The sequence below is a fragment of the Bactrocera dorsalis genome, chromosome 5 (genome assembly GCF_023373825.1).
Source record: "Bactrocera dorsalis isolate Fly_Bdor chromosome 5, ASM2337382v1, whole genome shotgun sequence".
Classification (NCBI taxonomy): Eukaryota; Metazoa; Arthropoda; class Insecta; order Diptera; family Tephritidae; genus Bactrocera; species Bactrocera dorsalis.
This window is the reverse complement of record NC_064307.1, coordinates 38,150,858-38,174,801: the sequence shown is the minus strand read 5'-3', so window position 1 is coordinate 38,174,801 and position 23,944 is coordinate 38,150,858. Positions and strand designations below refer to the sequence as shown.

At 34.3% G+C, this 23,944-nt stretch overlaps 1 protein-coding gene across 10 annotated transcripts in view; it reads left to right on the top strand.

Annotated features, from left to right (window-relative positions):
- The window catches only part of LOC105233721 (uncharacterized), a 142,432-nt gene that overhangs the window by 116,935 nt on the left and 1,553 nt on the right, over positions 1-23,944 (top strand). For 6 of the 10 annotated variants that reach the window (XM_049459502.1, XM_049459504.1, XM_049459503.1 and 3 more), the window contains exons 3-6: positions 4,315-4,483; positions 4,631-4,755; positions 7,115-7,238; positions 11,565-11,626. In XM_049459502.1, coding sequence (XP_049315459.1) covers positions 4,315-4,483; positions 4,631-4,755; positions 7,115-7,238; positions 11,565-11,626 — 480 coding nt within the window. Of the gene's footprint in view, positions 1-4,314; positions 4,484-4,630; positions 4,756-7,114; positions 7,239-11,564; positions 11,627-16,945; positions 17,116-17,789; positions 19,063-23,944 lie in introns of those variants that run through there. The other 4 variants (XR_007423099.1, XM_049459507.1, XM_049459508.1 and 1 more) reach the window with 4 other exon arrangements.

The window sequence follows — 23,944 nt, the reverse complement described above, 5'->3', positions numbered from 1 at the left end:
CCGCCAGCCGCATCCTCCCGCCAATTGGCAGCCCGATTGGCAGACAAAAACTTTCGAAAGCTAAGAATACACAATTTAAGTGTAGCAGCACAGAAAATACTTTCAATATACATACATATGTAATAGCCGGTACACCTACCCGCCATATATACTATACTATACTATATACTATATACTATTAAATAATTCAGAATCGTGGCTGCTTACAGGTTGTATAGCAACAAAAGCATGCTAATTTTATAATAGAAAAACAACAACTACTTTAAATATACAACAAACGTGATTCATGCACGGATTGTTCCAACAACAACAACAAGGTTTTGTTCATTTTATTCGTTTTGCGCGCTAGCCGTATTTTTCATGTGATACGGCGGGGCGTATGAACAACATCTGAAAATGTGATGAAACGCGTCGCAACACAATCGTACATCTACTAAATGTAATCATGGCAGAAATTAAAATAAATCGAAGATTTTGTAGATTTATTTTAGAAATTTTTTAAATTATTTTAAACGATTGTATTTTATTTTATTTAAATTTTTTGTTGAATTAATAAATTAAAATAGACTCAAACGTAACTTGTTTAGCAAAATTAAAAATTAAACTATGTAAAATTAGCTTTATTGTAATGTTTGAAAAATTAATTAAGTAGTAATCAAGGCTATTAATTAAATTAAAATTATAAAAATTAATTGATTAAATTTTAATTAAAATTAAAAACATTAATTAATTAAATTTTAATTGAAATTATAAAAATTATTTCGTAAATAATAAAATTAATTAACTAAAATTTAATTAAAATTATAAAAAATAAATTAATTAATATTAATTAATTTTTTTTTAATTTATTACTTATATTTTATAATGTTAAATTAAATCAATTAATTAATTTTAATTAAAACTATTGAAGTTATAAAAATTAACTAATTAAAATTTTAATTTTATAAATTAATTTTATAATTTTAATCAGGAAATTAGTTAAATTTGTTATTAATTAATACATTTATTTTAATTAATTAATTAAAATTTGTATTTTAAATTAATAAATGAAAATTTTATAATGAATATAATAATATTTACTAAAATTATTAATACAATTTTAACTTTTAATTAAAAATTTTAATTAATTTTTATAAAATTTTAATTTTTTAATTAATAAATTTAATTAATTTTAATAAATATCATTATATTAATTATAGAAATTAATTAATTAAAATTAAAATTTTTATAATTTTATTCCTTTAAATAAAATTAATTAATTAATTAAATTAAACAATACATTAAAATTAGAAAATTTTAGTTTTAATTAAAATTAATTAATCGCCATAATTAATTATAATATTGAGAATAAAGATACTTTAATTAATTAATTTTTATAATTTTAATACTAAAAAACTAATAAATTTATTAAAATTAATTGAATTTATTTAAAATATTTTCGTTAATTTTAAAGATTGAATAAGTTTTTATTCCAAATTGAGCTGAGTCGACTTAGCCATTTCCGGTTCATTTGTATACGTGCCAATTATGTAGTTCCCAGTTTTGGAAATATCGACCATAAATTTCTGTTTTGATGTTTTGTTTTTAAGAAACTTTTATGTAAATTTTATTCTGTAGACTAAAATCTTCAAGCTTCCCTCAAAACGCAAGGCAGTACTTGCAAATAACAACTTCAAGGATCCCCACACTGACTCTAATGCATTAGTTGAACCAGTTTGGGCTTTTCTTCAATCATGAAAAGACCCTTAATCGCTTGGACCGTACACTGCGGTCCACATTTAGCAAAAATAAAAATAGATCACGTGCTTTAATTCACTCACAATTGGGCAGTCGGTTGTAAGTGTTGATTTGTATGTTTAATTAATATAATTAATTAAATGTTTAACAAGCACAACAATTGAACTATTTTAAATTCAATTTATTTTTATATAAAATGCGCTTTTTACTCGCTGACTATTTAAAAGCATATTTTTCGAATGCTCGGGCGACCTTCCCAACGAGAGCATACTAAAGTTATATTTAAATGTATTTAAGTGTAAATATATGCCATACAAACCAACCCATATATATATATATATATACATTTCTTGAGTTGTCGCAAATCATTCGTGGGATTTATTTTGGTCAATGTGTCACATTCTTGCGCTGCGACTCACCGATCAATGACTAAGCGCGAATTGTATAACTGCGTAGAGTGCCGGGAGTCGCGAGTGCCCAGCATAAAAGCGTAGCAAAAGAGACGTGTAACAATGTCGGCTGATCGCGCATCACATGATGCAGCCTTGGCGGCTATGAATGATGAGAAATCAATTAAGTTACGTATACGACCGCGCGCACCTACTCAGTGCACTGCAATACAGGCGCTGTGTGTGTGTGTTTCAGGTGGGCGTGAAACATGCGAATGGCCAACTGTGTTGCATACAGTGCAACTTTGTTAATGTTGCAAGCTAACGTATTACCGAAAATAAAATATTTTCGCACACTAGAGATACATACTTGTATCTATAGCCTCACCAAATTTATAAACAAATAAATTCACGCTGTTTACTTAAACAAATACATACACTATAATGCAGAGGGGAAGCACTCTGGTACCGAATTCTTCGAAAATTAAACTAACTTAAGCACAAATAGCGTGCTTTTATGAGTTAATGTTAAAATTGCTGAAAATCACTTTTCTTGTGTGCTGACAACGCGTGTATATTTATATTAGTGGCACATACTATAAGCGCTTTTCGGAAAGTTTCTGTTTTGCTGGATTTTAGTGCATTTGCTGCAATGCCGAACTCAACGCCATTACTTCTAAGAGAAAAAAATGCTTGCTCCCCAAAGAAAAAACAAAAACAAAATCAGAAACAGAAACAGAAAAACGTCTGTATCTGCGTCGCTTGCCGTGGCTTTGTCTATTAGCGCCCATCTGTTGCTCGTAAAATTCAAAGAGTTTTAGGCATCACTTGTGTTTTGATCGGACTAAAATTTTCCACAATCTTTTATAGATTCTTTTGGTAGCGTTCTTTTTTTTTATTTGTGTGCCTTTTCAATAGCTTTTGTGATATTTTGTGACAAGATTTGCATGTTTTATTCATCACCTACGGCGGTAGACAGTGTCGGTCAGCAGAAATTTGTTTGGCGAGTGGCTATGAAAAACATGTGTCTGGCAGATTGGCTTAAGCGAAATTTGCACTTTTTTATACATATAACAAACGATCAGCAATGGGAATTGCAATCGCGCCAATTGTTGATATATTTCAAATATTTATATATCCAGAAAAGGGTTTGCCACGAAGTTGGTAATCACCCAAGCAGAAACGTCGGAGTCCCTTTAACATGTAGATATGTATTGTATTATATGTCTACATATATGTATATACAATGATCAGCGTGTTGAGCTGAGTATCATTTGTCTGAATCACCGATATCGAACCGTTATTGCATATGGCTGCCATACAAACTGAACAATCGATTGTAATCGAATCATTGTAAGGAAAAGTTTTTCATTTGAAGCGATATCTTCACGAAATTTAGTATGGATTATTGCTTAAATCACGGGTACAATCTCGGAAGAAATTGTTCAGATCGCTTCACTATATCATATAGCTACCATACAAATCGAACGATAAAAAATGAGTTCTTGTATGAAAAACTTTTTCATTTAACAATGTATCTTAACGAAATTTTACAGGAATTATTGTTCAAAACAAGGTTCTACAATCTGAAGAAATATTGCAGATCGGACTACTATTTCATATAGCTGCCATACAAGCTGAACCATCGAAGTCAAGTCAGTGTATGAAAAAGTTTTTTATTTGTAAAGATATCTTCCTGAAATTTTGCATGACTTAATACCTAAGGCAATGCCACAACATCTGAAGAAATTGTTTAGATCGGTGGACTATAGCATATAGCTGTCATACAAACTGACCGTTCAAAATCAAGTTTTTGTATGGAAAACTTTTTCATTTGACAAGATATCTTCATGAAAATTATAATACATTATGACCTCAAACAACGGTATAATCTCCGAGGGAATTGTTTAAATCGGACCACTATAGCATATAGCTGTCATACAAACCAACCCATCAAAACAAATTCTTGTACAGAAAACTTCTTTATTTCTGAAGTTTGTTACAACTTCAGTGCAACCGAAGTTAAAATTTTCTTCTTTTACACATGCTTCGTACTTTCATACACACTTTAATATACCGCTTTATCTATCGTTCTTAAATATTTTATTTGTTTTGTTTCTTTCACTTCCAACCTCACCATTTGATTCATTAGTAATTACGAAACATTTTTGCTTTAAATTGTTTACAGCACAGCTCGCATCGATACGAAATATAACCACCAATCGGACGATGGAAATCGGTAAAGAGTTGCACATTGTTTGCAAGGTGCAGGGCCGGCCACCGCCTAAGGTCACCTGGTTCAAGGATGGCAAATCGATTAATCGCAATCGGAAATTATACAAATTTCGGCACTTCAAGTGAGTAACAACAAATTAAGCTAATTTATTTTGCACTTTACCAATAATTATATGTCTAATTGTGTTTGCATGTGCTACAACAACAATTCTTCACACACATCACCACCACCAATCAACACCAACACCCACTTTGGAACACACCGACAGAATGCGCTCCGAGCTGATCATTCGTTCGTTTAACATCTCCGATACGGGGCATTACGAATGCCGTGCCAAAAATAAAATCAATCAGGAGCCAGCTCGACGCATCATAGCAATCAAAGCGGATCCAGGTGAGTAGCGCATCCACCGCATACAGCAGATGCGATCGTGAATAAAACAACATATATATATTTGCATTTTCCACGCCATATATCTGCGCGCTGTTTATTTTTTAAGTTGTCTTTTGATTTCTTTCGTTTTCGCTTTCTTCACACAAATTATTGCGCTCCAATTAATTTGTGATTTATCGCAACATTTCCTTTCTTACAAAATTATTATTGCTTGTGTAGATTATGTGAGCTGCAGTGCTGTGCCTTAAGTCCTCTTTGCACTCACCACTTTTGTATATTTGTTGAAGAAAATTTATGTTAAAACTGAAATTGGCTCTGTAAAATGCATAACCGACCTCATAACCATTTGCAGAAGGAAATGTGAGGTGGAAATGAGTCAGCATAAAAAGCTATAAAGTAGATTATAGATTATAGAGGTACTTCACATATACAGTATATTGATTATAGTAGTTCCAGTTATTGAGTTTACTTAGCTGGATATTCGTTGGTCTTATGCAAGGTCTTCGATGCAACCTCAGTTCAGGCCCAACAGCAAAAGTATTGATTGCCACTAGGCAGGCATAGAGGACATCAGGATCAAATAATATCAACACACACTCCTCAATCAATTGGACAAAAACCACAGCTGAGTCAACAACCGCATAAGCCGCTTTTATCTGATCACTGCGCTGATAGCTTTTTTAGCTCTGCTCTTTTTCCTACCATGAACAGATTGAAATAAATTGGTAACTCCTAGAAGGAAACATTGAAGACCTATCTTTATCTTTATTGGCTTGGACAACGCTTTCGCGGTTATAGCCGAACGCCACAGTCGTTCTTCCTTTTCGCTGTTCGACCCATTTGGAAATTCCAAGTGGAACCATGTCTTTCTCCACCTGGTCTTTCCAACGGAGTAGAAGTCTTCCACTTCCTCTCCTTCCCGCGAGCCGTTTAATACTCTTGTAGAAGATTCTAACCTCTTTGTTCAGTTCTGCAGCTCGAACTATTTTCTCCAGGAGTAGATTGAAGAAGTCGCCTAGCTTGAAACCTCGTTTGGTATTGAACGTTTCGGTGAGGTCTTTCCCGACCGTCACGGAGCTTTTGGTATTACTCACCGTCAGTATACACAGCTACATTAGCTTCCTGGAGATGCCAAATTCAGTCCTAGCGGCATAGAGGCAGATATTTTTCGTGCTGTCGAAAACAGCTTTGAAATCGACGAAGAGGTGGTGTGTGTCGATACTCTTTTAGGGGTATTTTCCAAGGTTTGCGCATGATGAATACGCGGGCAGTTATTGATTATCCAGGAATGAGGCCATACTGATAAGATCCAATCAATTTGTCGATGGTGGACATTAATTTTTCACATAATACGCTCGATAGAACCGATAGAACCTTATAGGAGATGTTGAGGGGGCTGGCGATAGTTCACGCAGATAATGGGAGACCCCACAGTTTGTGGATTGGGGAGAGCACACTGAAATTTCAATCTTCGGGCATGCTTTTGTGTACTTCTTATCAGTTCTTCGCCGCCGTGTTTGAATAGCTCAGCCGGCAATCCATCGGCCCCCGCCGCTTTGTTGTTCTTCAGACAGGTAATTACTATACGGACTTCTTCATGGTCGGACAATGGAACGTCCGCACCATCGTCATCGATTGGGGAATCGAGTTCAACATCTCCTGATGTTATGCTTTCACTGCCATCCTGCAGGCGGAAGAAGTGTTCCCTTTATATTTTTAGTATGCTCTAGGCATCGGTTACTAGATCACCTCTAGGGGTTCTACAAGAGTATGCTCCGGTATTTTAACCTTCTGTTAGTCGCCGCTTTTTTCGTAGAATTTTCGAGCATTATCCCTGTCGGCCAGCTTGTCAAGCTCTTCGTACTCACGCATTTCGGCCTCACTCTTTTTTGTCTGCAAATGCGTCTCGCTTCCTTCTTCAATTCTCGATGTCTATCCATCCCGCACGTGTTGTGGTCGATTGTAATGTTGCAAGGTAAGCTGTTCGCTTTCTCTTCAAAGCGCCACGACAGTCGTAATCAGTCTCATCATACCTTAAGTCCAAATCATCCAAAAATTAAGTTATTTTTTAGATAAAAGCACCAAGAAAATTTAAATTGCAGCCGAGAACGCATTTAGTTATTACCCACCCACCTAGAGATACATCTAGCATAAGCAACCTTGCCTCTATAGAATATTACCAGAATAATATCTAGTTCCCTTTCAATGCGAAGGACAGGCTTTTGCTGCAATTCCGATATCAATTTAGGCTTCGGGGTTTTAGTCAATTTTGTAAGGCCTCCGAAATCGCCCGACCTTTAACTCTTTGTGTTCCTTTAACTTTTAATTAAACGAATTAAAACACATTTTGACCTTTCAGAGACACGTTCTACAACAAATCTAGCAGGCGGCACTGGAAAGGTCTGTTCCGATGATGCCGCTGAATTCTGTATGAATGGCGGCACCTGTCATTTCTATACGGAAATCAACTCATTCTCTTGCATGTAAGTATGGAAACAGGTAACAAGAAGTAGAATAATTCCAGCGGATCTAAAACTTAAACATGAAATGAGTACTAAATTAGTTAGTTAGAAGAAAAATACTTTACAATACAACAACACATACAAATATATGTATAGTATAGCTGCATCAAGGGCAACAGCGTATAGTACTGGATGCAAAACAACCTCAAAGAACTGCATGTAGATATATAAATATATACACATACGTATAAGTATGTAAGCAGGCATATAACAAAGTAATCGTTCCTTAGCGCCGCACACAAGTTTTGGGGCATGTAACGCGTGTTGGGAAGCGGCAGACGTCGAACACTGCCCCGGAATAGTCACAAAGTGCGCGAGCGAGTGCACGTTGACGGCATGCATACTCATCGAGATACAATATATTATATGAGTATATACATATAAATAAATGTATGTATATATGTATATGTACACTTGAATGTGTTTAAGTGTGTATGTAGTTGTAAAGATGCAAAGATTTCAGGGATCGCAGCGCATTTGGAAATAAATTGACGCGCTGAAAGACATAATTCACATTGCGCACACGCACTCCATTTGCGATACGAACACGTGCAAGCAGGGCAGGCAGGGCGCTGAACAAATGAAGATCACAAAAATGAAGGCAGACACAGCGCGCGATCACGACAACCAAGTACACTGAAGTGCGCGCACGACACACACACGCATGCACGCACGCATAGAGTTGCTGTAAACTGCTGCGGCGTATTGTGGGGTGGAGAAATGCTCCAACGGTTTTTTTTTTGTCTCTACGAACGACACTAATTTTTTGGCGCTTCATGCTCTTGATTTAAGATTGGATTTCTTTATTTTTCTGAATCTTGTTGTCAAGTCAGCCAGATACAAGTAGTTTGCTCAACTTCATTCCATCTGCAAAACAATAAAAATGTCAACAGTTCATTGATTACTTTCGACATCGTTCGTTTGACACATCTGTGGCGAAATCCAACGATTTTCTCTGGTGACAATTGGAAGTATGGCGCACAGAGATTTGCTATGTGAACGCACGCGATTTCTGCTTAATAAACGGAAAAGTATAAAAATAAAATGATTGCTGAGGGAACAGCGTGCCACTTTTGCCCCAACAAACCACAACGAAAACAGCGGCGGATGGTGACCCTCATTTTACTTTAGCGCCGCCGCCGCCGCCATTCTTAATAGTTAATTTGTTAAATCTCATAAGTGTATGTTTGTATGCTTAAAAATCAGAAAAACATAAAAATAAAAAACAAAAAACAAAAGCAAATGTAAGATGAGGCTAAAAATATGAAATTGAAAAACATCATAAAAGTACGCCCTACCAAAATATTTCCACGGCGCATACGCTTTAGCACTCTGGCTGCACTTTACTACAGCGCCCCGTACACATACTCGTGTGTGTCCGTATGGGCGCAGGCGTAAGTGCACAGTGTGTCGATGCGATATTTAAATAGAGAAATATGCGGAGTCGCCCGGCACTTTCACCTTAATACACCAAATCGCTGTTGTCGAGTGATTACATGGGTATCGTTTTTTCCATAGTTTCGACAAGTAGCGTCATTAATATAACGGGGTTTTCAATAAGAGCGCTAAAAGTATTTTTTAATAAAACAAAAACGGTTTATCAATGAAATTCTTTATTCCTGTGAAAGTACATTCGATGCCATTATGTATGGAACTCGATTTCTTTTGCATGGGCACCACGGGCACGCTTGCAGAAGTCCAGACGCTGATACTGCTGTAACTTCATGTTTGATATTCATAAGAAGCTCATCAAACGTCGCTGGCTTGTTAGCATAGACCATAGACTTGACGTAGCCCCACAGGAAATAGTCTAACGACGTCATATCCGACCGAGGCGGTCAATTGACTGGGCCATTTCGTCAGATAACACGTTCACCAAACTTGGTTTTCAATAAACCGATTGCGACATTCGCTGTATGACTTGTGGCGTCGTCCTGTTGGAACCACATACTGTCCAAGTCCATATCATTTAATTAGGGTAAAAATTATTCGGTTATCATTGAGTGGTCGTGATTTCCATTCATAGCAACGTGCCGCTCTTGATCATCACGCTCAAAAAGTACGGACCAATGACGCCGCCAGCGCATAAATCATTGCTGCCTGACCAATAATATTTTGCTTATTGACGAAGCCATTCAGCCAGAAATGAGCCTGATCGCTGAAGTTGATTTTTCGATGAAAATCCGGATCATTTTTAAATTGTTTCTCAAACCAATTCTAGAACATGCGATTCTGGTAGTCCAGCAGCTTCAGTTCTTGCATCAATTTAATCTTGTAAGAATGGAGGCCAAGATCTTTTAGCAAAATTCGCCACAACGACGTCACAGAGATGCCCAACGCTTGAGAACGAAGTGTGAGAGACTCAATTGGGTCTTCCTCAATTGATGCGTTAGCCGAAGAAATATTCTCGACATTCCGGGCACCTTTTTGTCTCACTAGCACGGTAACATTTTGTGCTATGCCTGTGGATTAAAATTTTTCCACTAGACGCTCAATTGTTGATCTGACAGGACGATTATGACGACCACAAAATGGACGTAGCGCTCTTAAAGTTGAGGGCACTTACTCCGAAATTCGGTAGTAAATTTTAATAGTTTTAACTTGTTGTTGGATCGTATACCTTCCATGATGGAATGGCAAACCTTACTGAAGAGAAGTGTCAAAAGAGCAGCAAAAAAAAAATATGACGTCCTTTGTCCCTGTCCTGTCTCTATCGATCTACTTTGTTAACGTCCCTATTGAAAACACCAATTTCTTTTCTAGAATAATTCGGTCAGCAGCTGGCTCGATTAAATTCCAGCCGAGAGACCCAAATTCCTTTTAGAAGCAATTGCGATCGTATGTCATCAATAACGCGCTGCATACGAGTATTCTCTTCTAAGATGCCAATCGTCTCAGGGTTATCTGCGTAGACAAGCGACTTCACATAACACCATAAAAAATAGACTAGCAGTGTTATTTCCACGATCTTGGAGCCCACGACAAGTCGACCGTTCGTTGATAGTCGTTCGGCTTCATTGCTATTGGTCCGTAAGATTCTTCCGCAAAATCTTTCATAAAGTAAAAAGTAAAGAGACACAGCTGCAGTTGTTGCGCGAGTTGGCAGATGAACACATTCAAATCTTCTGCTTCGATACTCTACTCCACAGCAGTAATAAAGCCTTCTGTGTGCCCTATACCTCGTCTATGAGAATGCGCACTATCAATCACAATGATGAATTCATTTTGAGCACTCTTTGTGCACTAACGTCCCACTGTGCGTATGCAAGAGCAACCTAGAATGCTACTACTGCCTGCTAGTTGCAAGCAGAACACTTTTAAAGCACACATACACCTATACTACAAGCAACATGCATGCATTCGATGACTACGCCAGCGACTCTAGCGCTCTGACAACCACCACTTGAGCGCGCAACATCCCCGCCTGCAATGCCGCTGCATCCTCTCTGAATGTGCATTTGTCTATTCACGTTTGTTGTTGGTGATTTATATTTAGACAAACCAATCAAGGGTTATTGTGTAAACAAAACTCCTTCAGCCAAAAGTGTCTACGCGTCGGAGCAAGCTGCGACATGAAATCGAGCCCGGACTGTGAAGGGGTGAATGGATTGATGTTGCAATCACTCAATGTAGGTGTGTCTCAAATTGCAGCCAAAGTGGATTGTTTAACTAAACTAATTGATATCTACGATAAAGCGGTCCAGTGTGGTTGTTTTATACAGAAACAATAAATTCTTACAAGCACTGCAATATAAGTCCATCAATGTTGTGTTCTAAAAACTGTTAAAAATTGAATTTGAGAAATTTATAATTTATATAGTCGAATTGATGGCTTTGATCGGAAAGGTTTGGAAAACACTTGGTCGCAGATTTGTTTTTTTTTTTGAGGTTTATGGCGATTCTGTGGTAAAAAGGAAGAGCGTGTATATTTTTATACGCTAAACAGTGTGTATTAAGTTTGCCACGACGTTTGTAATACCCTAAAGTTAACGTCGAAGACCCTATAAAGTATTAAAGAGTGATCCATTTTGAGGTTCCCTTCTTCGGATCTCTTTGGAACTTTTCAAGAGTCCATAGAGCAAAGCGATGTGCCTCACACGACTCTCGTGATCTGTCAAAAAAAGGCCATTGAAAAAAGTGCCTCTACTTGGAGCACCCTATATAAACGTATATCTTAGACATTTCTAGCTTATGAATCTATGATTTTCGGATATTTATCCATGCTTGAATCTGCCTTAAGTTCAAATGACTTCTAATATTTGATCATTTTGTACTTTTCCATTTCAGATGCCCGGAGGGATTCATTGGTGAACGCTGCGACCGCAAGGAAGTCAATAATTTATCTCCCAGTACGTACAATAATGCCCAAGAATGTGAGAAGTTTTTGGGAGTTTATTATTGCTAAAGTAGGCTTTTCTATAGCATCACGTTTGGTTTAACTTGAGTAAAAAAAAAACAAATACTTTTTGCAATTAAAAGAAGAAATCCGCCACCAAGAGTAATACAAAAGTATGCGGCATAGAAGAAATTAAAGAAAATTGAAAGCGCATACATGCTTACAACTACTTACATACTTAGATATGTATGTATGTATGTATGCATGTCATTATACCAAAAATACATATACTCATGCATAATGAATTGCACCATCACACACACACACATACAAACATACACGAAATCAACATTTACAAAAGCGCAATAAACCAAAAATTAGTTATAAACAATATAATACTGATAAAATAGAAAATGCTAACACATAATAATTATTTATTTGTTGAGTTCAGCTGTAGTAGAAAGTTGAACCGCAAGTTACCACAAACACAACCACACACATATACACGTGCATATTTTTGTGTGTGCATGTAACGCTGTAGAACTTTGCGAACGCAAACAGGAGCAGAAACAGTTTAACTGTTGTAGGAATCCCAAACGCACATATGAACAGAAACAGAAAAAAAAATAATTTGTTGAGTTTAACTGTAGTAGGAAGCGATGAACCGCAACTTATTCCAAACGCACACATATAAATATACATATTTGTATATGCATGTATAGCTGTAGAGCTTTTCTAACGCCAACAGAAACAGAAACAGAAAAAATAGTACAAATTCAAATTAAAACACCTGCAAGCAAAGTTTTCTGTTTTTTTTTTATAAAATTTATAAGAAAAAAGTTGTCTTAAATAAACAAACTTCCAACGATAATAACTTTTAAGCAGTCAAGTTTATGAAAAAATCCTAAGAAAAATCGTCGAAGAGCTTTCGATTTCTTAAAAAAAAATTTTGAAACAAAACATTTTTTCAGTAGTTGGAAACGAGATTTGAATGTTTCTAGCTGATAATAAGAAAACAGAAAACGTTAAGGCGGAGGACCTTCTCATTACGGTTAACGGCTCATACTTGGAGCGACTTTCTTAGAGGTGTTTAGGAACCTATTTCCAGAGTATCAAGAAAAAAAATTTCAAATTTTTTACCCACCCTAATATGAGGATAAATGTGTATATACACATTTTTTGGGTGTTTTGCGTTTCAAATCGATTCTACATCAAAATTTTCGGGTTTTTTGAACCACCCTAATATAGGGTTATATACGTATATACACATTTTCTGGGTATTTTGCGTAACCCCTGCGTTTTAAAGCGATTCTACATAAACATTTTCGGTTTTATGACCCACCCTAATATAGGGTTATATACGTACATACATATATACACAGATTCTGGGTGTTTTGCGTAACTCCAGCGCATCAAAGCGTATTTACATAAAAAATTTCTTTATTTTTAGACCCACCCTAATATAGGAATAGAAGCGTCTATACTCATATTTTGGATAATTTTCGTAACTCCAGCGTATCAAAGCGAATTTACATAAAAATTTTAGGACTTTTTGAACCACCCTAATATAGGGTTATATACGTATATACACATTTTTTTGCGTGTTTTTCGTAACTCCAGCGTATCAAAGCGTATTTACATAAAAAAAATTATTTTTTTAGACCCACCCTAATATAGGAATAGAAGCGTATACTATATGCTCATATTTTGGATAATTTTCGTAACTCCAGCGTATTTACATAAAAAATTTATTTTTTATTAAACCCACCCTAATGTAAGAATAGAAGCGTATACTATATTATATACTCGTATTTTGGATAATTTTCGTAACTCCAGCGTATCAAAACGAATTTACATAAAAATTTTCGAACTTTTTGAACCCCCCTAATACAGATATATATATTTTAGGTGTTTTTCGTAAAAAAAAAATTTTTTTTTTGATCCACCCTAATACAATAATATATTCGTAACTCCTGCGTATCAAAGCGAATCTACATAAATGCACACACAAACACATACATACACACACACACACAAATATTAATGAAACTTAAATTTCACAAATAATTTTAAAACACATTCCAACAACTAATATTTTTAATTAAATGAAAAAAAAACATTACAAATTCAGCGATTTGACAGTTTAACGGTATAACACACTTAAACGCAAAAGCAAAGCAAGTTGAAAGCTCAAAGTTAAAAAGTTAATAAAAGAAACTAGTATTTAAAAGCCACTAAGATGATGGAACTTCTTGAGAATGGTAAACGAACTTAGCGTACGAATTTGTTTTGTAAAAATAACGGTGCTATAGAAGGTTTATTTTACGCAATAATATATACTCCATGTTATTTACTTATTCTGTTCCTCTTACTTCTACTGCGCTTTCGTTGTTTTATTTAGTTTAATTTGTTTTTTTTTACCATTAATAATACCACTTAAAATTATTTTATTATTTTTAAATTATTTATTAACTTTAGTTTACGTATTTATTTACAAGCAAAGAACTTTACAAAAAGAAAAAAACAAAAACAAAAACAAAGGCAAAACACATTATATATTCTAAGCAGTTTTAGAGGAAATGCATTAAAATATGCTTGCAAGCATTGAAACCAAGCAGCACAACAATAACAACAAAAATGTTAACAAATACTGCGAACCAACGTGTAATTACGAAAGTAATAGTAATACATATTTCTGAAAATAAGAGGCTCTCTTGCTCGCGTCCACACACATGCACATACAAGCGCACACACACACCACGGCTGTAAGTGTGCGTGTGTGTGTGTGTGTGCAAACATGGGTACGCCCACATAATCTCATCAACTACACACTTCGCCGTTCTATTTATTTCAAATCATCATGGACACATACTCACACACACGCACACACACAAACACATACATGCATATACATCTCACATATAGACCGTAAATAGTTGTAATACATAATGAAATCATAAAATTGATGAGATTTTGACAAATACTTTTTATTTTGGTACTCGCATAGCCTCGCTCTTAATTCTAAAAAGAACACAAAAACAAAACGAAAATAATCATAATGGCATAAACAGTAGCGTGCCCTTCTCTGAAACATACCATATTTTCAACGGCATCTCTTTGAAAATCCTTTAACGAATTAAGCACATCTCAGCCCAACTGACAAACTCAACAACACAACTGTCGCTCATACAAAACGTCACATTTGCGAAAACCATTTGCACCCTCCTCAACCACGTCACAGTTGAAACCGAGCGCAGAAATAGTGCTAGGCAAAGGCATTAGGTTCAGAAGCAAATATTGATTACAGTACAGTAGTCTTTATACCTTATAAATCGATCGAGTTTAGATACAAATATTGACTACAGAACACCGGTTTTTCTACCACATCGGTCCTTTCATTTCTTCGTATCAAGTTCAGAAACTACTATTGATTACAGAACACTGATTCTTCTAACACAGCGAGCGTTTCATTCGCGAATTTCTTCGTAGCATTTTAGGTCCAAATTATCACTTGTCATAGCTAAAATACAAAACTGACATAATTTTATTTAAGCGCAGACGCGCTATGTGTCCCTTCTTAAAGGGTTACATGGGTTTCTTCGAGCAAAAAACGGCAAATTTTCAATAAATTTTGGTCAACATTTTTACTTTTGTGAAAAATTAAATATTTTATGCAACCTATTAATCCAAAGATACATACAAATTTAACAAAGATTTTGTGAACTTTTCAAAGGGAAATATTCAAAACTCGACCAAACAGACGTCACGGTAGGCGCTCGAAAAAAGAGTGCTTCCGCGTTGACAGCAGAACTATTTACAGGATTAGATGAGGTAAAAAGAAAAAAAACGTGTTTTACGAAAATTGTGAAAATTTTTTCCAAGAAATTCTAATTTCTCGATTTGTCTTGTTCCAAATAGTCGTAATTAAAAAAAAAAAAAAATCTTTGTTCAAGACCTTTTAAATTATAACTCGAAAACCTGTATTACATTTTATTAGCTCGTGCAATAAGTTTTTGATAACCGACTTGATAAATACAGTTTCGAACAGCACGCGTTTAAAGCTTAAAGGAGGTATTATAGTCTAGAGGCATGAATCTCAGGTAATTTAAAATTTTTACTATCCATTTTTTATAAGTTTTTTATTAACAATACAAAATACAGAACAAACTCAAAAAAAGAAATTAAAACTTTCAAAAATTAACAGGGAGTCTGAAACAATTAGCGCGTGATCATAACCAAAATTTCAAGCCTCTTAGCAATCTAAAACAAATTATTAAGAGGTTATATACAGTTTGAAGGTTATATACAGTTTGAAGGCCGAAAAAATGCGAATTTTCCAGAATTTTTAAGAGAAAACTTTTAAATTTATTGATCCAATGATTTGTACACATATTATTGGATCTCTTAACTCTATTTTAAAACTTAGTATTAGTAAAAATATTTATTTGGAAAACGACTACAACTGACTTCCGGGAGCAACTCTCAAAACAGACGTTTTGTGCTGATCTTTCTATTTCTGAGCTGGATCCTCGGAAATTCAAAAACTAAACAGATGTCGTTAAAGTAATGTTAAATCTATTAATGCAAATAGAACTAATAAGCAAAATAAAATTTTTTGACAAAGTGACGGTTTCCCAAAAAAAAAAAAATAAATAAATTTTTTTCCAAATTTTCGGCCTTAAATTTTTTATAGAAGAAAATATTTATCGGTGAGAAGACAACTTGGATTAATTACTAAAAAATCTATTTAAGAAGCTTGTGTTGAAATTTGAGACGTTTTGGGCGTTTTCGAGTAATGTTGGTCACCGACTTTGAAAACACCATTTTGAGAAAAACACTTTTAAAGTTTGGACTGCAATCACTTTAAAATCATTCTGAAAGGCCTTCTCAAATTTGTATGTAACTTCGAAAATATTCACCGGAACGATATGAAATTTTTTATGTATGATCTTAAATATATTTACGTTAAGAAAATAAAATAAAAAAGATCGATTTTTTGAAAGTTCTAACTGTATATAACCCCTTAATGTAAGGAAACAAATTTTTACACGAAACGTCGACTGCCTGAAAAAACAGATTTGTGCTACTTTTTTGACAGTTTCAAATTTTTTTAAAAATATTAAAAATTGAAATTCGGGAATAGAGTATGATTAAAAAGAAGACACTCTAAAAATTTTAGGTAAAGCGATCCCGTTGAAAAAAACAGTTTCGCGGATCAGCAAAACACCTTTATCTCCGAAAATAGTTCTCAGAAATCTTTTTTCAGACATATTCTTGAATAGTTAAACTTTGAAAATATATAGAAAAAATCGATTTTTTGTTTTATTTCTAGACTAGAATACCCCTTAAAGCGACTATATAGCTGACCTCTCAACTTTTCAAGGCTGTTTCTGCAAATCAGTTACTCGGATCAACTTGCGCATTTTAGACAATATGCTAGAGATGTTATGGCATTAAATAGGACAAGAAAAACAGTCGATTTTTTGAAGCGCTGAAGCCCATGTAATCACTTAAAACTAGTTGTTTTATGCAAGTATTGCCAAGCTAACATTTTTGGTTTGAGTTTTATTTTATTTTTGATTTGAATTTTAGTTTTTTTGTTTTGAATTTTAGTTTTTTTGGTTTGATTTTTTTTTTGGTTTGAATTTTAGTTTTTTTGTTTGGTTTGAATTTAATTTTTTTATTTGAATTTTTTTTATTTATTTATTTTTTTTTAATTGAATTTTATTTATTTATTTTTTTTTATTGAATTTTAGTTTTTTTGGTTTACATTTTACTTGTTTGTTTTGAATTTTATTTTTTTTTTTTTTTATTTGTATTGTTTAACACTTTGGCTGTAGATGCACTGCATTAATAATATTTGTGGTTTGGTATTTGGGTAGTTGAAGCCTCTTCTAGTTATAGTTCTTTAGATTTTTTTCTTAATTTTCGTTTGATTTTCTCCTTAATTTCGTAACTCTTTCATAATCCCCGCTTTCATACGCTTTAGTCGGAGACATTATTCACCTAAACAAACTAACTAGTTTCTCCCTTCTTTTGTCTTTCACTCCAAAGTTGTTTTAGCGAATAAACTGTAATACTTTTAGTGAATTTTGAGTATTGCCATTTTGAATTTTTATTTGCAAATACACACAGCAAAACAATAATCTATTTATTATGTTTTGATTTTTTCACAGATTTTTTGTTGCAATCTACGGCCAAATACCTACCACAATTAATTGTATGATTTCTGTTGCGTTTTTTTTTTTTCGTTTTTGTTGTTATACCTTGTTAAGATTAACGAGTTTTAGCGATTTCTGTTTAATTATAAAGCAAAATATTTTGTTTATTTAATAACTGCGCTGAAAAAAATTGTGAAAACGTACAGTAGAAGCCAATAATATTGAACTGAAAATCGACTGCCAGCGCGACGATTTGTGACGAGTCGCGATAAGCGTTCTATTGCATATATAAATATGTAAATAAATAGATGTAGGTCTGAGCAATAAACTAGAGCAGTGGGTTGAGCCTAGTCAGTTGTGCCGTTGAGATGATGTTTACCGCTATTTTTTCCAACATAACCAAAACTATACATTTGAACGAAACACGCATAGGTGTGTAAATACAATATATAGTATAAACATGCATATAAAAAAAAAAAATTATGAAAGAAAAAAATTATATAAAAAAATTTTATAAAAAAAAAATTATATAAAAAAAATTTATAAAAAAAAAGTTATATTAAAAAAAAATACACATAAAAAAATATTTCGCATACATACATGGTACAACAAGCACGTTAATGCCGACAGAACTGCGCGCATCAAACTGATAACTAAAAACTCCACGTAACCGAACGATACTTGCGAGCACAAAATTCAACAAAAACGCAAAAAATTGCAATTTTGAAATATTGTTTGAGCTTTTTTTCGAAACATTTGCGCTCACAGTGTAATGCTGAGCGCCTCGGTTTTGCAGCGTCGTTGCAACCCGCCGACTTAGACAACAGTATTTAATCTAAAGGATTTCTAAACTAAAAGTTTCCTTCCTACTTTTTAAATAAATAAATTTATGTTAAATATTATTTCATTTTACTTTTGCTTAAGGCGTTAAATTTATTACTGTGTTTTTGTTTTAATCACGAACAAAGCGCACATTTTGCATATATTTTCGAAAATATATTATGTATGCAGTAAATACAACTATTGTAATAAAAGTGTAAATATAAAGTATAATTTTTTTTATTTTTAATTTTTGTCCTATGTTTAAGAAACAATCGACTCACACGCGAATATTTAGAGCATATTTAAAGCAAATAATTATATTTACTAATCAAGCACAAAAGAATTTATTTAACAACAAAATTTTGAAAATTAAATGTACGCTCCTCGTTGCTGTTGAAAACAAATGAGCGAGAGAGAGAGAGTCAATATTGAACTGAGAATGAGTATGAGAGCAGGTTTGCACTTGACTATTTTAACTGACACAAAAAACATTAATTACGATTTTTAACGAAAAACACGTGCGAAAGCGGTTATATGTCACGTGAGTTTAACCAGTTTATAACCGAAACATAACCGATAAAAAATTTGCGCACGTGATTTTAACCAGTTTATAGCCGAAACATAACCGGAACATAACCGATAATAAAAATTTGTTCACGTGTGTTTAACCAGTTTATAACCGAAACATAACCGATAAAAAATTTGCGCACGTGATTTTAACCAGTTTATAACCGAAACATAACCGATAAAAAATTTTGTAATGTTTCAATATTTGAAAAAAGTACGCCAGCTGTCACGCACGCGGCAGTTTAAATGACGAAAGCAACGAATACGAACAAAAAATGGCGTGAACCCTTTACACACGCTTTTGCAGTCGACATGCAAAGGCATATACATACATACATATATTTTGAGTAGAAATAGAACGGATACCAAATATTATAATTTTGTAATTAATTTATTGTAATTAATAAAAGTAAAGCATAAAATAAACTTTTGTAAATTGTTAATATGTAGCGCAAAAAATTATAGTAAGAAAGCAAAGAGAAATATAATTATAAAACATAATTTAATACAAAAACAAAACAAAAAAAAAACCAAAAGTAAAACTTTATAAGCAACATTTCACTAAACCGCATAAGAAACCGTTACTCAAATGTCGTTTCTTAAGTTTTACTTAAGTATAAACATAAACTTTTTGTAAATTATTATTCTTTTTAATTAAATAACTTGCGTTTAATTTTAAGTATAACTAATTAGCTGTAGTTAGCTTAGGCAAGAAGAAGAAGAAATTAAAATTCATTACTTTAATAAAAACAAAAAAAAAAACTACCGTTTATAATGCTGCTGAGCGTGTCTATAAACATTATGATAATTATTTGTATTTACATTGTTTAAGTGACTTTACTTCTTTAATCTTAACAGTCAAGAAACATGAATGATTACGTTTGAAAAAAATGGTAATGATAATAAAAATATATCGAAATTCAAAAATATTTAAACAAAAACATGTTTTTTTATTTACTTTTCATTTACTTTTTATTTAGTTGTTTTTTTATGCCATTTAGTTCATTCGCCTAAGTCCACTTGACATACAAACATATTTGAGGTAAGCATTTTTTTGTATTTTGTTTCGTTTTTTTTACCGTAATTATTTTGAGTATTCGTTATTTTATGTTTTGTACTCATGTTTTGTGTTTCTCTGTGTGTTTTGTGGTTATGTTTCCGCTTTTGCTTTGCTCTATGTCCGTAATTAATGCACATTTAAGATTTGTTGTAACTAATTTTTTGCGCTATTTAAGAAACAATATACCGCTACTCAAAATCGAAATATACTGAGATTTATATACTGTGTTGTGAGATGATTTGAGGGTGTTTTTTTTAAGACATGTGGTTTTCAAGAAGAAATACGTTATGCCAAAAAGTACCCGGAAATTGTAATTATGCCTTGTTGTGGACGAACTTCGCGATCTCTTCAACTGATGAAAATTTAAAAAAAAAGTGAAGAATTTTGTGCTTGAAAATCGCGAGTCCTTCCGAATATTTTGGATATTAAACAAGTCGTAAACAAGTCTAATTGGACATGCTTTATCGCGAATTCCGATCCCAGATTCATGAAGAGCATTATATCTGCCGATGAGACATGGTTTTATGAGTTTGACATGCAAACAAGTCAACAGTCATCGGAACCGAGGAAAATAAACGAACCTAAACCATAAAAACCACACCAAAGCCGCCCAAAACGCAAGGTGTTGCTCATTGGTTTTTACGATATTCGTGGTTTAGTGCATCATGAATTTGTTCCGGACAGACAGACGGTCAATAAGAAGACATTTGCGTCAGAACATTCGCCGAAAACGGCCGGTATTTTGGAAGAACATTCCTTGGATTTTACACACTGATAATACACCATCGCATCGAACCACGATTGTGACCGAACTTAAAGCCAAAATCGCAATGAATGCCAGCCATCAACCACCAGATTCCGTAAGATTTTTCCGTGAGATTTTTTCTTGTTCCCCAAACTGAAATTGCTGCTCCATGGAACACGTTTTCAGTCGATCGCTGAAGGAGCTGAAGACCATCTCAAAAAGTGCTCATAAGTGTATTATATATGGTGGCGAAATAAAACTTGGAGGCCACGCCACGATGCGAGATACTGCGCTCACCAAAAGTTTCCTTCAACAAATTCATTGTGTCGTTGGCTGACATTTCGGAAGTCTCAGGTCCAAAAAAGTCTATAATTTGGGCTTTATAACATTCCTCATTGGCTGCAATGTTATGGTCGGCCTAATTTCTAACGAAATATGAATCTGAATGAGTCCCTCTCAACTTAGGCCAAACCATACAGTATATTTTTGAGGATGTAACGGCGTCTCAACGATGGCTTGTGGACTATCATCACTCCAAATGGGAAAATTTTTGTCTTTAATATATGGTAATCATGCAACCAAAAGTAAGCTTCATCGCTGAACACAATGTTCTTAGGAAAATCGAGATCGGTGGCCGTCTCGTTTTGGGTCATTCATCAAAAATGCGTAGCATTTGATAGTCGTTTGGCTTCAATTCTTGCACGAATTGGATTTTGCAAAGCCTTAAACTAAGATTCTTCCGCAAAAACTGCCATTAAGTGGATGAGCACAGGTTCAATTGTTATGCGCGATGACGGACGCGTATAACTGAATATAAATCAAATAACGGCTCTGAAAAAGACTAATCCCGAAAAACGTATTGCCTCATTGAAAACCACTTGTCTAAAAAACATCCGAGTAATCGTCGCCCAAATTTCTATGCCGCATCGCAAGCTTTTACTTCATATTAACCAAGTACCACTTCAAATGCAGAGATCAATTGTAAAAGTCGGTAAACAGAACAGATCCAATAGTTATGTAGGTATAAGATGTAAATAGGACACATACTATACGCATATGTCAATACATTAACACTAACAACAATACATTTTTGCATGGAGCCACATCCGGGCTGTAGGGTGGCTGCGGAAGCGTTGGGATGCTGGTCTTGGTTAGGTAACCGTTCACAAGAAAGGCGGGGCGTTTTCGTGGTGCACCTTTCAATGCGCTGCGATGTCTTGTCGGACCCGATTGACCCTTCGTTTGAGTCTCTTGAGAACTTCCACGTAAAAATTGGCGTTGACGGTTTGTCCAGGAGAAACAAATTCATGGTAGACGATGCCTTTGATGTCAAAAAGACAATGAACATCACTTTCACTTTGAATTTGCTCATTATTCCTTTTTTTTTGGGCGAGAAGACGGCGGCGTGTGCCACTCGGAAGACTGTCTCTTTGTCTCAGGATCATACTCAAAGATCCATGACTTGTCCCATAACACTTGTGTCAACGTTGTTTTACAATTCTCGAAACAGTTGTTAAAGTTAATTTCCGGAATAGCCTTCAACGCTCGAAGCTATTCACCTTTAATGTCTTCAATTGACTCAAAACGGTTTCCCCAGAGCGCTCGTTTGAGTGTGCTGAATAGACAGAAATCATTCGGAGCTAAATCAGGTGAATACGGTGGTTTTGGCGAAAAATTCACAAATAATCAATGCAGTCAATCAATCGGTTCAGAACTCCGGCCTCGTTTTACGAATAATTTTATTTCGACGACGCATAACACACAAACCGTATTCTTTGTTTGTTTGGCCGGTCGCAGGGAACTCGGACTGCACCACACCCCGATAACACTAGCCGACAATGGATTTTGCTCTGGAATAAAAATTATATATTTTGGTTCCTGTTAGTATGTATATCATTAGAAAAATAATAAAAAAAAAATCCTTAGGTCCAATTACGATAATATTATTGAAGTTATACTTCTTATACGAGTTCGGAAAAGGTTGCGATAGATTCAGGTGCATGGAGTACATATCAAAGAAACCTATGAAAATATCAAAAATCTATTACAAAAAATACAGTATGCTAAACATTCTTGGAAAATTTGTTCTGATTTAAAAGTAGTTGGGATGTTACTAGGTATGCAAGCTGGTTACACAAAAATTTGCTGTTTTATGTGCGAATGGGATAGCAGAACTCGAAGAAAACACTATATCCAAAAAGAGTGGCCAAAAAGAACAGACTATGTACCTAATCAGAAAAGTGTGTCCAATCTTCGTCTTGTTGAACCCGAGAATATTGTAATGCCACCCCTTCATATAAAATTAGGTTTAATGAAAAATTTTGTAAAAGCAATGGATAAAACGGGAGAAGGTTTTCAATACCTTAGAAGTATATTTCCGAGACTTAGTGATGCGAAATTAAAAGAAGGGATTTTTGTGGGGCCAGACATACGACGAGTTATGAAGGATCAAAACTTTATCTCTAAACTAAATACGCTAGAAAAAAAAGCATGGCTTTCATTTGTTGAGGTTGTAAAAAATTTTTTGGGTAACACCAAATCACCCGATTATGAAGAACTCATATCAAGCCTATTGACGGATTTTCACCTTTAGGGTGTAACATGTCCCTGAAAATACATTTCCTACATTCGCACTTGGATTTCTTTCCTCCCAATTTAGGTGCAGTCAGTGATGAACATGGGGAGAGATTTCACCAAGACATATTGAGTATGGAGAAAAGGTATCAAGGCAAATGGACTCCTAGCATGCTGGCAGACTATTGCTAGATATACTTACATGATAATCCTGACTACCAATACAGCAGAAGTTCAAAAAAGTACAAGAAAATATAAATTGAGGGATAAAAATTTGTAATATTCAATATATTTTTTGCAAAAACTTTACTTTTATTTTTCTCTTAATCTGGATCTAGCAATTTTTTTTTATATTCCAATTATATATGTACCTTATCAAAGCAACATAAAAAACAAGTTTGG